The 13,122-nt window shown below is 33.6% G+C and overlaps 2 protein-coding genes and 1 pseudogene across 8 annotated transcripts; all 3 read right to left on the reverse strand.

Moving 5' to 3' along the window:
* Nucleotides 1–38: 38 nt before the first annotated feature.
* On the reverse strand, nucleotides 39–2,848 carry LOC140874691 (F-box protein CPR1-like; annotated as a pseudogene).
* Nucleotides 2,849–4,799: 1,951 nt separating this feature from the next.
* Nucleotides 4,800–6,946, reverse strand: LOC140888446 (uncharacterized). 3 transcript variants are annotated; one of them, XM_073296136.1, is made up of 5 exons: nucleotides 6,768–6,926; nucleotides 6,603–6,695; nucleotides 6,435–6,537; nucleotides 5,680–5,745; nucleotides 4,800–5,301 (listed from the first exon to the last, which is right to left on the reverse strand). In XM_073296136.1, exons 1-4 carry the CDS (start codon nucleotides 6,924–6,926, stop codon nucleotides 5,699–5,701), a joined length of 402 nt encoding a protein of 133 aa, XP_073152237.1. In that variant the 3' UTR covers nucleotides 4,800–5,301; nucleotides 5,680–5,698. The 3 variants fall into 3 exon arrangements, with proteins under 3 accessions (XP_073152237.1, XP_073152239.1, XP_073152233.1); XM_073296138.1 differs by lacking the exon at nucleotides 5,680–5,745 and having other exon boundaries at nucleotides 6,768–6,946; XM_073296132.1 differs by having other exon boundaries at nucleotides 4,800–5,745.
* On the reverse strand, nucleotides 6,768–12,184 carry LOC140888428 (uncharacterized). Of its 5 annotated transcripts, XM_073296109.1 has the most exons (4): nucleotides 8,690–10,983; nucleotides 8,412–8,499; nucleotides 7,949–8,296; nucleotides 7,244–7,382 (listed from the first exon to the last, which is right to left on the reverse strand). In XM_073296109.1, the coding sequence occupies exons 1-3, from the start codon at nucleotides 10,465–10,467 to the stop codon at nucleotides 8,234–8,236; spliced, it is 1,929 nt and encodes a 642-aa protein (XP_073152210.1). In that variant the 5' UTR covers nucleotides 10,468–10,983; the 3' UTR covers nucleotides 7,244–7,382; nucleotides 7,949–8,233. The 5 variants fall into 5 exon arrangements, 3 of the variants coding, with proteins under 3 accessions (XP_073152206.1, XP_073152217.1, XP_073152210.1); XM_073296105.1 differs by lacking the exons at nucleotides 7,949–8,296; nucleotides 8,412–8,499 and adding an exon at nucleotides 6,768–6,947 and having other exon boundaries at nucleotides 7,077–7,382; XM_073296116.1 differs by lacking the exon at nucleotides 7,949–8,296 and having other exon boundaries at nucleotides 7,241–7,382.
* Between the last annotated feature and the right edge of the window lie 938 nt (nucleotides 12,185–13,122).

The raw sequence follows: 13,122 nt of genomic DNA on the forward strand, positions 1-13,122 counted from the left end.
CAACAATTTGGAACTAGTGCACTCCTTCCACAACAAAGTTCATGCCACGGCTCTTGTTGATTTCCGTCGATAAAAAGTGGATTTTTTTTATAAATTAAACAATATAGATTCTGTGACTGAGTCTTGTGCAGAAATTTTGGCAGCAAATCCTCCAGATTTCCCAGTTTCTCAAAAACTCCGGACGAAATCACAATTCCCATCTCACCAAGCAATCTTCTGTAATTTATTTGTAAATAAAAGTTAAGCACACAAATCGAAGGGAAATAGAGAAAATCCGGCACATGTTCCATTTCAAGCATAGTTTTGCTTATTTCATCCGATGATCAGGCACATGTTCCATTTCAAGCGTATTTTTTTGGCATAGTTTTTAAAACCCCATGACAGACTGCCAAGGAATTTGAAAAGACTCACCGCACATTCGCATGCGTAGGTATCACCAAGATTTCCGTGTTTGACAGAAGATTAGAGTGAGCTTTCCGGATATCCTCGACCATCCTACAGTTTAATTCAAATAATGTATCCTTCCATCTCAATAGAATAATAACTCCGGATGCCCATTAAGAGGTGAGAGGTTAAGGAAGAAGAAAACAAAGGCATTCAGAACAGATGTCATCATAGCTGAATGATTCAAATTCTTGGTATGGTAACAGCACAACATCTAAATTTCATGCATATATTTAACTAGTAAGATAAGATAGAGGTAATGTAGGAAAATTGTTACATTACCTGTTTTGCACGATCCACTTGATTAATATTCTTTCTTAGAGCACCAACTTGAATCCTTCGGACAAGAAATCATCACTGAGAAAAGAGGAGAGGTGAAAGTCAGGTCCAATCAAGTTGATGATTTGAATGCCATAGTTTTCTAGGATCTAACAAGTTTAAAATATTGATGTCTGACCATTGATATCATAAAAACACAGATAATCTTTGGCATTGTTGCCACCTACATCAAAGAAACTTCTTCAAATAACCCATAACCGAAACGAATTAAACCATTGGGAGACTTGATACAGGATGATTACCCTTTCGATATTAAAGCATATACAATGCAAGCATGTCAAAACTCCCAAGGGCATAACCCATGAGTGACTGGCATTTATCCTAAGCCAAGTGACTGATGCTCATAATTTCAGCCGTTTTTTACCTTTTACTCGAGGAGCTCCTTTTTGCAGTCCTTTTCTGTGCTCCATTTTTCTTGATTTCATCGGGTGGATCAAAAGAAACAAGGCTCTCAACACAAACACCTCAGCATAAAACACAAAAGGCAAGCCATCTACAACAACATTTTCAACAATTTTGTTTCTTAAATCATACAAAGCAAGTCTTTTATCATCACAATTCAAAAGAATCTTCTCTCGGTCCCTCGAATACACCAATGGCTTCATAAAATCATGAGGGTCAATTAAGGGAGATTTGATCGATAGCAAAGTAGTCCACGATTCCTTCACACCATACTCTTTCATCACCCAAATGATCACCTGTGACATACTGGAGCAGACAACAGATAGACACTCTTCAATCACATCCAAATTCACACCAACGTTCTTGAGCCGAATTCTTGGCGGCATAGGCGCCTCGAAATGCTTCTCAGTCTCAACACTAAAAGCCATTATTTTAAGAAATTCATCTGAATGAATGTGATCAGGATCCTCCACCAGCGTATACAATGCCCCATGAACATGCACCCGCCAGTGCCCCCTTAAGAAAGGAAGCGAATAAGGAAAGCCCTCTATCCTTTTCCACGAACTCGATTTTGTGCTGTAAATCTTTGTTTCAGAGCAGATCCACTCGTGACTAATCGTATTCCTAAATTCCACAACTTTGACAACCTTATAATCATCGTTAGTTGAATCATACCCAAATCCATATGCAGTCTTGGAGTAAGATTCCAGCTCCGTAGATAATTCAACCGCAGATTCTGGCAAAATCTTGTAATTCCTAGAAAAGGGGTTCCACAAAACTGGAGGCTCACTCATCACAACCACCAAACCATTGCAAGAATTGGTGATACTATCAACACTCTTGTAGTAAAAGGGGGGTCTGATAACTTGGGCCTTGTCCAAAGAATCCAAATGAACTGAATACATGCCTAGGCCACCAAGAATCAGATTACGATGAGAATTCGTGATCTTGGATCGACGCAAATGCAATTTGATGAAATATTCACTGTCTATCAAGAAACACCACGATTTCGCGACACAACGGCATCGCTTAAGGGACTTCACAGGGAGGCGGCAGAGGATGTCTTCCACGACGACAAACGGAAGAGTTGACATTTTTTTTTTTTTGCTCCAAATTTCTTCCTGCTTGTTGCGCTTTCTAGGTAGGTAGCTCTGTTACAAGACTTATTGCCCGCGTTTTTCTTGGCTTATTATACTTTTTCGAATAAATAAATACATTTTCAACATAGATTATTGTTTCTTCAAGGAAAAATTCAAAGACCTCTCTATCTTTTATTCAGGAAGACATTAGACAGACATATATGTAGTGTGTGATGTACGATAAATCTTACCATTTGAATAAGAAATGGATCCAGAATCGCGGCCTTCTCTGGGAAAAATGATAATAATGAAATTTGCGGATATCCCTTGTTAATGGAGATTTCCGCAGCAACCAAGTATTGATTCGAGGACAGAAATCAAAGAGGGAGAGGAGAGATTGACTTACAGTGAGTGATCCTACCAAATAAAGCGCGGATTTGAAGTATTTCATGAAACTATAAAAGAAACATGCGGATGCCAGAGGGGAACAAATTGGGTCCCTACGCGTAAACTCTCATTTTTGCTGGGAAATTTCCTACGCACGAACTTTTTAGTACGACTGAACAGACACACTTGCTTCAATGTCAGGTTTATTAAATTATGAAAAGGAAACCGTGTAAGAGAAGCATCTTGGCAAGACACCCATCACGCAGAGGAAAGGGATAGCAAAAATTCGTTAAACATCTCTTGTTCGATTCTATCTATGAAAATGCGTTAATTTTTATATCAAAAATATTATTTTTTTTATCTAAAAATAGGATATGTCATCTCTCTCACACTTATAAATAAGTAAAATCATCTCATACGAAATAAACTCATAATTTATAAATATGATGTAGTTAAAATGCGTGACAACCGATTATTAGAATAACAAAAAGTATTAAATGAAATAAGACAAAGGAATTTTCTTTCTTTTTTTGGTGGCAAAAACTGCCGAATAATTTACATTTTTTTTTCCTCAATTGAAAGCAACAACATATATTCTTTCTTCAAAGATATGTCCGAGTTGATAGAGTATCACTTATTAGGAGTTCAATTTTTGGAACTAACACTTATCATGTGATTCTGTCGCACAAAACTTGCTCGATGTTGTTCACCTGACTATATTTTACCGTTTATTATAGTTTGGATTTACCCAATGCACATTAAATGATAACGACTTCAAGTTTCACGTCATTTAAAGGAAAAAACCAAGATATATTCTTCAAAAACAAACAAACAAAGCAAGAAATATACTTATATCAATATAATCACAAAAACTCTCATGACATCATCTCACAAGATAATTTAATGATATAGATCTCCGACCCGACCAAACTCAAGAAAATATTACGTTTTATGTAAAGTATTACGTTTTTTCTATAAATATGGATCGTGTTCACCGTTTCATGAGACCATCTCACAAGATTTCTACTCAAATATAATATAACAGACACACACAAAAACAATATAACAGACACACACAAAAACGACTTTCGTATTATATTCGAATTCGAGGACCGTAATTAATTTTAATCGAATTATGCCTTATATTGTTTTCCCTCAATTTTTGGACGATAATTCGTCATTGAAGTAGCTCTCTCAACTAGCGTCTACTCGTTTATAAGATTCAAATTAATCTCAATAAAGACTGATCAATTGTTTCTTAGCTAGATTATCAAAAAAGAAATAAAAAATGTTTCTTAGCTCTCATAATTATAAATTTTTCGAAACATGGACACCATTTGGTTGAGTGGCAACATTCCTCCCAAAACTGAGAGGAGGTCGTCGTTTTGTATCCAAAACTCAAAAAACAAAAAAAACGCGAATAACAAATTCAATAGTCAATTTTTTTTTCTAACACATAGACTTTACGTCAAAGTTCGATGATAGGGTACTTTTTATTTAAAAAAAATTTAAAAAAAGGTAATATATATTCTGCAGGTCTGTACTTTGCTTGATTATATTATGATTAATATCCATCACTACAAGAAATTTTACATTTGGCGACGCTGCCTAACGTCACGAAATGTAAAGAAAATACGTCGCGAAAGTTTTTGCGACGCAAAAACGCGTCGCCGAGTTTCGCCACAAATTTCTTCAATATGCTCTTTGGCGACGCGGTGACATAAGCGTCGCCAAATATATACACATTCCGCGATGTTAGTGAAAGGCGTCGCCAAAAGGTATTATCCTTTGGCGACGCCTTAACTTCGTCGTGAAATGTTATTTCGAATTCAATCTAAAAAATTACAATAATTATTTGGTGACGTGAAAATCTCGTCGCCAAAAATATAGTATCTTTTGGCGACGTCATTCTTTCGTCGTTAAATAAATTTTTCAATTCATTTTTTGGAAATTATTATAATTATTTGTCGACGCAAAAATCTCGTCGCCAAATATATTAGACATTTGGCGACATAGTTCGAACATTTCTAATTTTTATATTTTTTTATTTTTATTTTTCGAAACTATAAAAGCATCATCAAAATGTCATTAATGTTTTTTTCCTACAAAATACGAATATCAAATAACTTGACTAAACACAATTAAATATAATCAAAACAAATTTAATAAATGTGGAATTCAGTATTCAACCGACAATATTTTCCAAAAATAAACAAACAATTCAAATAATGTCTCAACACATTGAAAGTCAAACACTAATTAGATAATGTTGAAAAAAAAACGAAACTACATAGTTTATGTCATACGAGAAGGAAGTGGTGGAGGAGATCAAGTAGAAACCAGGAATGATCTGTTCATGTTTACCTATAGTTTGTTGCTGCTCATCTATAATCTGCTTTTGCTCATCGATCATTTGTTGCATAGCCATAATCTTTTCACCACCATGATTATGCTTTAAGTTCATGTTTGTGGCTCTAGGACCACCTACAATAGATAGTTTAGGTAGTGGACCTAAACCCTTGACGTAACGAGAACGTGAGCCTAAAACTTGTGTCATGATATCAACATCTTTGGGCTGATGCACATTATTGACAGTAGAGTCGGATGCTTCACCTTCTGGCTGAGTCGATCGAACTTCCACCATTTCAGCCTTAAAAATAAAATACATTATTAGTATGTAAACATTCTCAGCTTTTTATAAATTCTTTTACGTTCATTTACTAGATATGAATATTAAGAAATAAGGTGCACAAAATCTCATTAACCAAAATAATACCTTCCACTTCTCCTATTTGTAATATAATTGTCAAATAGGAAAGAAAATTAAAATCTGAGTTCTCGATCACCTAGACTCACTTTCTCTATTTTTATAATACAAAGAAAATTCATTTGCAGACAACTTGTTTTGAATCTTTGCAATAGAAATGCAAAATCTGCATGGAAAACGTTTTTTCCACAAAAATAGTTATAACTATTTTGAAAAACATAAATCAGATCATACATAATTTAAAGCATTCAAAGCGCTTACCTTTGTTGATTCTAAAGTGTTATGGAAAAGTTGATGCATTGAGAAGAGAAGATTCTATACCACGATCTGAGAAAAATAAATAGAGGAAGAAAGGAACGTAATTTTTTAGACAGATCCACGAACCTTTGCGCGAAACCGATTGGTGAAGAAAGGAACGTAATTTTTTAGATAACATAAACCATTTTTTCACTATGGCCCATATGTGATAATCACCATATGCACAAGTTCATATTAAACTTCATAAAAATCACATATGAATAATAATTATAATCATAAACAATAATTATGATGATCACCACCATTACTAAAAAGGGAAGAAAAGAAAATATGCTCCTAAACTAATCAATAAAGTATTTCGACATATAAGATCAACAATTATTCACAACGGGTCTCATTCCATTATTTTTTCTAATCCAATCAAAGAAGCTTGACCATGCCAAAAAAGAAAATAGCATAAACTACACCAACTATTCGAAGGAAGGAGACATTTTATCAAACAAAGAAGCACCAATAATAATGCAATCAATCTAAATGTCATATGAAAATTTTAATACATTTAATATTATATATACACTTCACAACCTATTGAATCATGAAAAAATTCACCATCAATACACATTTGAGATGTGTCAACGACTTATAATGAGAATTCAATAACAAACTCAAATATGATCTTTGAAGACTCAAGATATGTCACTACACATCAAAATAATCAATCTTTATGGCTCCCTCAACAAATAGTAAAAGATACTTACATGTTTTTTGTGCAGCCCAATCATTCTTCCATTGTCCTCCTTTGTGAAAAAATTGCTCAAAGGTGTCGATGGCGCTTGGGAGCTCTCCAGTCGCAGGATTGGCCTTAAAAATAAAAAAATTTATCATATAAAATGTAAAAATAAATAATATTTTATAATAAAACTTACACTAGCATGATAATGTTGAACCAAAGTCTTCGATCCATGAGCGCCCTCAAGTGGCCTACAAAACCGATTACTTGTATTCTTTTCGGATTTTTTCTACAAAAATAAAGAATAATTTTAATTAAATTGATCCTAAAATATATGTCCACTAATCTATTTACTACCAACCATTTGTTCTTTGTTTCCAAAATAATCACAAAGAAAATTCCAATCATCTTGGTTTACTCCATTGTACGGCTTCCTCTTTGGTGCATCTTTATTTTGCAACCCATTGAGTTGCTTCCAATGCCTCCTCATCTTACATCTTCGTTCTCTAATTGCTCTCATGGCGAGCCGCTCCACCTCCCCCTTCACCACATTTATTTTTGGATATATAAATTTGTTCTTAAAGGAAAACAAACTCATTATATACATATATATATTTGAAAATATATTATATATTAATATAAATAAGGTAAAGTAATATTCCAAACTTACGTCAAGACGATCAAATATGAGCTGTCTTTCAACCATAGCGACATCCTCCCAAGCCGTAATACGAGGAGAAATAGTATCTCGAACTATTTGAGGTATCAAGTTATTAAACCATTTCCAATTTCTCCAATACTTCCTCCTGTATGCTCTTCAAAATTGACCTCCAATTTATCATGTTTTCGCTTTCTCAATGCCTTCTCGAGAACTTTACTGCAAGATTGTCGTCTCCATATTGTTTGTCTGCCTCCTCCATCCCCGCCTGATCCACCCTCTCTAGTAGCAGAATCACTAGCCTTCGAACTAGACATCCTGTAAAAAAAAACATGGAAAAATAATTATATGAATAAAACAATGAATTCAGAAATCATGTAATAAATGTACAATAACATAAAGAATAAATAAACCAACATTAATTTGAAAAAGATATTTCTTATTTCTTCTGATGTTGAGTCATTATTTTCAATTTCAATATTATCATCTTCGTCAATTTCAACAGTAACATCATCTTCTTCATCGTATTCTTCTATTGTGTCATCCTCAAAATCATCATCATCAACTACAAAATCATCTATATTGTGCAACAAATTATCGATATTCACAACCTCAGTTGGTTCAACATCTTCACGATGGAAGCTGGCATTATCTAACTCTGGTAATTCAACCACCAATTGCAATGATTGAGAATTGATTTTTTGCACTACGTGAGCATCACTACTAATTGTGTCAACATCATTTTCAACTTCAACATTTGGGTAATCCCACAGATTACGTGGGGTATAAGCATGCACCAATTTCCACAGTGAGCCATTCTTGATATCATTCAAATAATAACTGATTTTGCCTGTGATGCAAGTATAAATGGATCATTCTTGTACCATTCTGCCCCAGTGTAGATGCTTGTGAATATTTTATCTACTTGAATTCTTCTCTTCCTAGGATCGGTGTCAAACCATTTGCACTTGAATACCAACACAGTGCAGTCTTTTAAATAACACAACTCTATAACTTCTTGAAGGACGCCATAGAAATTTTGACCTCCTACACCGGGTACAAGAATACCGCTATTTTTTGTGGTTCGTCTCACATCTCGTTGTTCCACGAGAAACTTAACGCCATTGATAATAGCACCGGAGTACGAGTACACACTAAAATTGGATCTATTAGCTAATGCCATACAATTCATCTGTAGCCTCATATGACCCAATTGCTCGCATTTCATTAACCTGAAAAATGTTTGGAGATTTCATTTTATTTGAAATGACTCAATTAAAATGTAATATAATATTATTTAGTATTGGACAATTTATTGTATTGACTTGAACATGTCTTTTTACTTACCTTATCCTTAAACCACATGGGAAATTCAATTTCTTGTTGTTGTTCCACATTCCGCACTCTCCGAGCTAATAGAATATTTCGATGCTCCCTATATGATATTTAAAACACATTATCATTATCATCATCATCGACATTACTATTATTATTATTATTATTATTATTATTATTATTATTATTATTATTATTATTATTATCTACACGATATTTAAAATAATATTATTAATTATTAATATGCATTTAGATCAAGGCAAAAATTGAAAGAGTTATAGATTACTTACTCGAGATATTTTTCAACTTCTTGACAATTATTTAGCACATACCACTCTGCCTTCCTTCGTAAAGAAGGTTCAAGAACTTTAACCTCTTTCTTGCCCAAGGGTCGACCAACATGCTTGAATACAGAAAGAACTCGAGAAGGGCAAGTGTTCACCCTATCATCATTCCTTTCCGGTCGATTATATCGAGTTTCGATATCTCGAAAATACATCGAGCAAAAGGTTAAAACCTCATTAACAATGTAAGCTTCAGCAATAGACCCCTCTGGACGCGCTCTATTGGTAACATATTGTTTGTAGATACCCATAGATCGCTCACTGCTATACATCCATCTAAAATGCACAGGACCACCCATTATTGCCTCTTGTGGTAAATGAAGAATCAAGTGAACCATAATATCAAAGAACGCTGGAGGGAATATTCTTTCCAACTTGCATAAAATAAGCACAACATTTTTCTCCAACAATTTAAGATCACTGACGTTCAAAGTCTTGGCACATATTTGTTGGAAGAAGTTACACAATTCAATGATAGTTTCACGCACTTCTTTCTTTAAGAAAGGCCTGATTCTTGCTGGCAATAAACGCTGGAGCAAAACATGACAGTCATGAGACTTGAATCCCAAAATTTTACAAGTGGCTTCATTGACATTTTTTGATAAGTTGGCAGCAAAACCATCCGGAAACTTCACCGATTTGATAAATTGACAAAATAGGCGTTTCTCTTCAGTACTTAATGTATATGTTGCCGGTGGCTTCTTCCATTTATTTCCATCTTTGTAGAGATGCAACTCTTTTCTGATCCCCATGTCCTGAAGATCTAGTCTCGCCTTTTCTGTGTCTTTTGATTTCCCTTCAATGTTCAACAAGGTGCCAAGAATACTATCACACACATTCTTCTCGATATGCATTACATCTAAGTTATGTCGAAGTGGTAAGTGTTTCCAGTATTCAAGCTGGAAAAATATGCTTTTTTTCGACCAGTTAAGCTCGATAGCTGAACGTTTGCGCTTTACACCTCCATATTGTTTATGTTTTCCAGGAAGACCAACATGGACATGTTCTAACTGAGCTAATATATCTTCGGCATTTAATTCTCTAGGAGGAGATCTTGGTTCCACTTTACCATCAAATTGTTTGTTTCGCCTCATTGGATCATTTAAAGGAAGAAAACGTCTATGCCCAATGTAAGCTATCTTACTCCTTATGCCTTTTGAAGGAGTTTCTTCGTTACAAGTTGGACATGTTTTATACCCTTTTGTACTCCATCCAGACATTAAAGCATACGCAGGATAATCATTGATGGTCCATAAAACCGCTGCACGCATTAAGAAAGTATCATTAGTCACTGCATCTCGAGTATTCACGCCTTCCCATAATCTTTTCAACTCTTCAATTAGTGGTTGAAGGAAAACATCCATGTCTTTTCCAGGAGATGTTGGTCCAGGAATTAATAAAGACAACATCATATTTTCAGACTGCATACACTTCCAAGGTGGCATGTTATACGGAACAACCATAACAGGCCACATGCTGTAAGTCGTACTCATGTTACCAAATGGATTAAAACCATCTGTTGCCAAACCAAGACGCACATTTCTAGGATCCATGGAAAATGCTGGAAATTTCTCATCAAACATATTCCAAGCAGAACCATCCGCAGGATGCCTTAAAACACCATCATCTTTTAGCCTCTCAGCATCATGCCACCTCATATCTCTTGCAGTGTGTCTAGAACTATACAATCGCTTTAATCTAGGAGTCAAGGGAAAGTAGCGCATCACCTTTTTTGGTATTTTTTTCCCTTTAGTATTAGTATTTTTGTCAACCCATCTACTCAAGCCACACACAGGACAATTCTGCAGCCCAACATTCTCTTTCCAAAAAAGAACACAATCATTTTCACAAACATGGATTGACTCATACCCCAATCCCAATTCACTTAGCTTTCTCTTAGCCTCATAGTGTGAAGAAGGTAATAATGCTTGAGAAAATGCCTGCTTCAATAACTTAAGTAATATATCAAAAGATTTGTTACTTCATTTGTTCATTACTTTCACATGCATTAATTTTACCAAAAAATTAAGCGCAGAGAAATTTACACATCCCGGATACAATTCTTTCTCAATTTCCTTCAACATATCATCAAAATTTTCAGTTTGAAAACCTTGATGTTGAACCGACTCACTGGATTCTCCTATCTCTACTGGTTCAGTCAAATCAGCAAAAATGTCTATCATTTCATCTTGGTCACCAGTATCAGATAAAACCTCATGCTTTGTTGGTGGATGTTCATATTGCTCACCATGGTAGTCCCACACTTTGTACGACTGTTGTATCCCATATTTTATTAGGTGTATCTCTACTAAGCCCAATGGCTGAAGCAGATGATTCAAACAATTGTTACATGGACAACTTATTTTTCCTTCTTCATTGGCGTACTCCATAGCTCGTGTTACAAACATCCGAACACCAGTTTTATATTCGAGAGAGATTCGATTTGTCACACTCATCCAACTTTTGTCGATTGTCATTTTGTAAAACTAGAGCAAACAAACATATACATTGAATTTCATTAGATTAGATGCTATGAAATCAACCAATTACATACATTACTGTCTTGCTGAATATGACTAACTCAAGAAAAAATTGTCAACTTTTAAAAAATGATCCGTTAACATTTTTAAAAAACCACAAACAAAATTACAAACTAACCTGATAAGAATAAGGAAAAACAAAATAACATTTCAAACATAGAATATGAATCTAATAATTAGCAAGAACTAAAAAAATTTAATTTTACGGCAGTAGAAAAAAATTTGTGTAAAATTGCAACTAAAAAACCAAAAAGAATACCAAAACACCAAGGAAATGCAATTTGGCAACGTGATAAGTGCACTAATGAAAATTGAAAGAGTTATTCAATGACTAGAATAACAAGAAATAATATAAAGAGTTAAACAGAAGAGTTACAGGGTGCCCAAAACCTCAGATTAAATATAATCCATTTGTAGCTAGTAAACATACATAACACAATCGAAGGAAAATCAAGAATATTATCCATAAAAACACAACATTAAATTCTGAATGAAATGAAGGTAAATCAAATTTCACAATAACTGAACCCGCAAATCATTGAACTATTTCCTATTATCAAAAGATTCATTAAAAAAAGGACATGGATCACACCAAAAATATGTTCAATCAGTGTCTAGTTAATTAAATCGTGAAAAAACAACAAACTGATCATTAAATCGAGTCTTGAAATCATACCGTACCGCTTAACAACAATATGACGTTTATCACCTAACCTGAAGAATCACGGGATTTGTATCGGTTGCAATGAAATTTTGACCTTCCCGACCTTGCCTCTTCCAATTAACAGCAGCTCTCTGAAGATTTCTCACGTGACGCCGACGATTTGGGATTTATGCGGGGTAAAAATATTTTCGATGATTTTTTGGGGATTTTATGGGGGCGGGGGAGAGGAGTGGGAGACTGTTTTGGTGGGAGAATGAAATTTTACACGATTATATACAATAATTATAATTATTTAGATATATAATATTTAAAATAAATAATAGTATAAACATAATAAAAAATTAGAGTTTATTATTATTATTATTATTATTATTATTATTATTATTATTATTATTATTATTATATTATAATTAATTAATTAAAAAACGGAAAATTAAGTTACAAAAGCGTAACATTTATTTGACACAAACTCAAATTTACGTTCAAAGTAATAATGAAATAAACGTATTTAAATATTAATTTTTTTAACAAAAAATAGTTGGACAAAAATAATCTTTTTTGATGATCTCATTGTCAATTTTATGTGATATATATTTTTTGATTCATGAAACAATATTTTTATTATTTATAGATTTGAGCTATATAGACCTGTCATAAAGATATAGATCTGTGATAACGTCTCATGGGAGGTAGGAATGTTCACCGAATGATTCGATTCAGTTTAACTCAACTTGATTTTGGTACTCGATTTTCAGTTTTATGAATTAATTCAGTATGGTTTAATATTAAAACAATTTTTATTTTTCGACTTAGTTTATATGGTTTGGACAATTGCTTAAATTAGTAATCAAAGCATGAGTAAGTTTAAAATTTTATTGGAGCTTTCTGACAATTAAAACGAATTATCAGCTCGATTATATAATTTTTCTTAACAAATAAGTTGATGTAATAACTGATCTGATCATTGCTGAAAAATATTTTGGAATGCAAAGTTGAGTTGATTTACTAAACTTATTTATATTTTCTCCTCCTTTTGTTTCTTAAAGAATTTTGATTGGAAGACTTTGATTTATAATACTCCTTGTACAAAACGAATTCAATCGACTCTCGAATACAACTTTTAGCAACTTAGTCTAAAAAAGCACTCTATATTAAGAACAATTTTAGATAGAGTA

This window comes from Henckelia pumila, chromosome 1, assembly GCF_033568475.1.
Source record: "Henckelia pumila isolate YLH828 chromosome 1, ASM3356847v2, whole genome shotgun sequence".
Taxonomy (NCBI): Eukaryota; Viridiplantae; Streptophyta; class Magnoliopsida; order Lamiales; family Gesneriaceae; genus Henckelia; species Henckelia pumila.

Bases quoted from the DNA above. Each gene is read 5' to 3' on its own strand.
- LOC140888446 (XM_073296136.1), bottom strand. From the start codon at position 6,926: ATGAGAGCAATTAGAGAACGAAGATGTAAGATGAGGAGGCATTGGAAG. The intron at 6,696-6,767 runs GTTGGTAGTAAA...TTATTTTTGTAG, and splicing joins TTGGAAACAAAGAACAAATG to AAAAAATCCGAAAAGAATAC. The intron at 5,746-6,434 runs GTAAGTATCTTT...TATTTTTCTCAG, and splicing joins TTGGGCTGCACAAAAAACAT to ATCGTGGTATAGAATCTTCT.
- LOC140888428 (XM_073296105.1), bottom strand. From the start codon at position 10,467: ATGCGCTACTTTCCCTTGACTCCTAGATTAAAGCGATTGTATAGTTCT. The intron at 7,383-8,689 runs GTAAGTAATCTA...TTTTTTTTACAG, and splicing joins GAAGTTGAAAAATATCTCGA to GATGTCTAGTTCGAAGGCTA.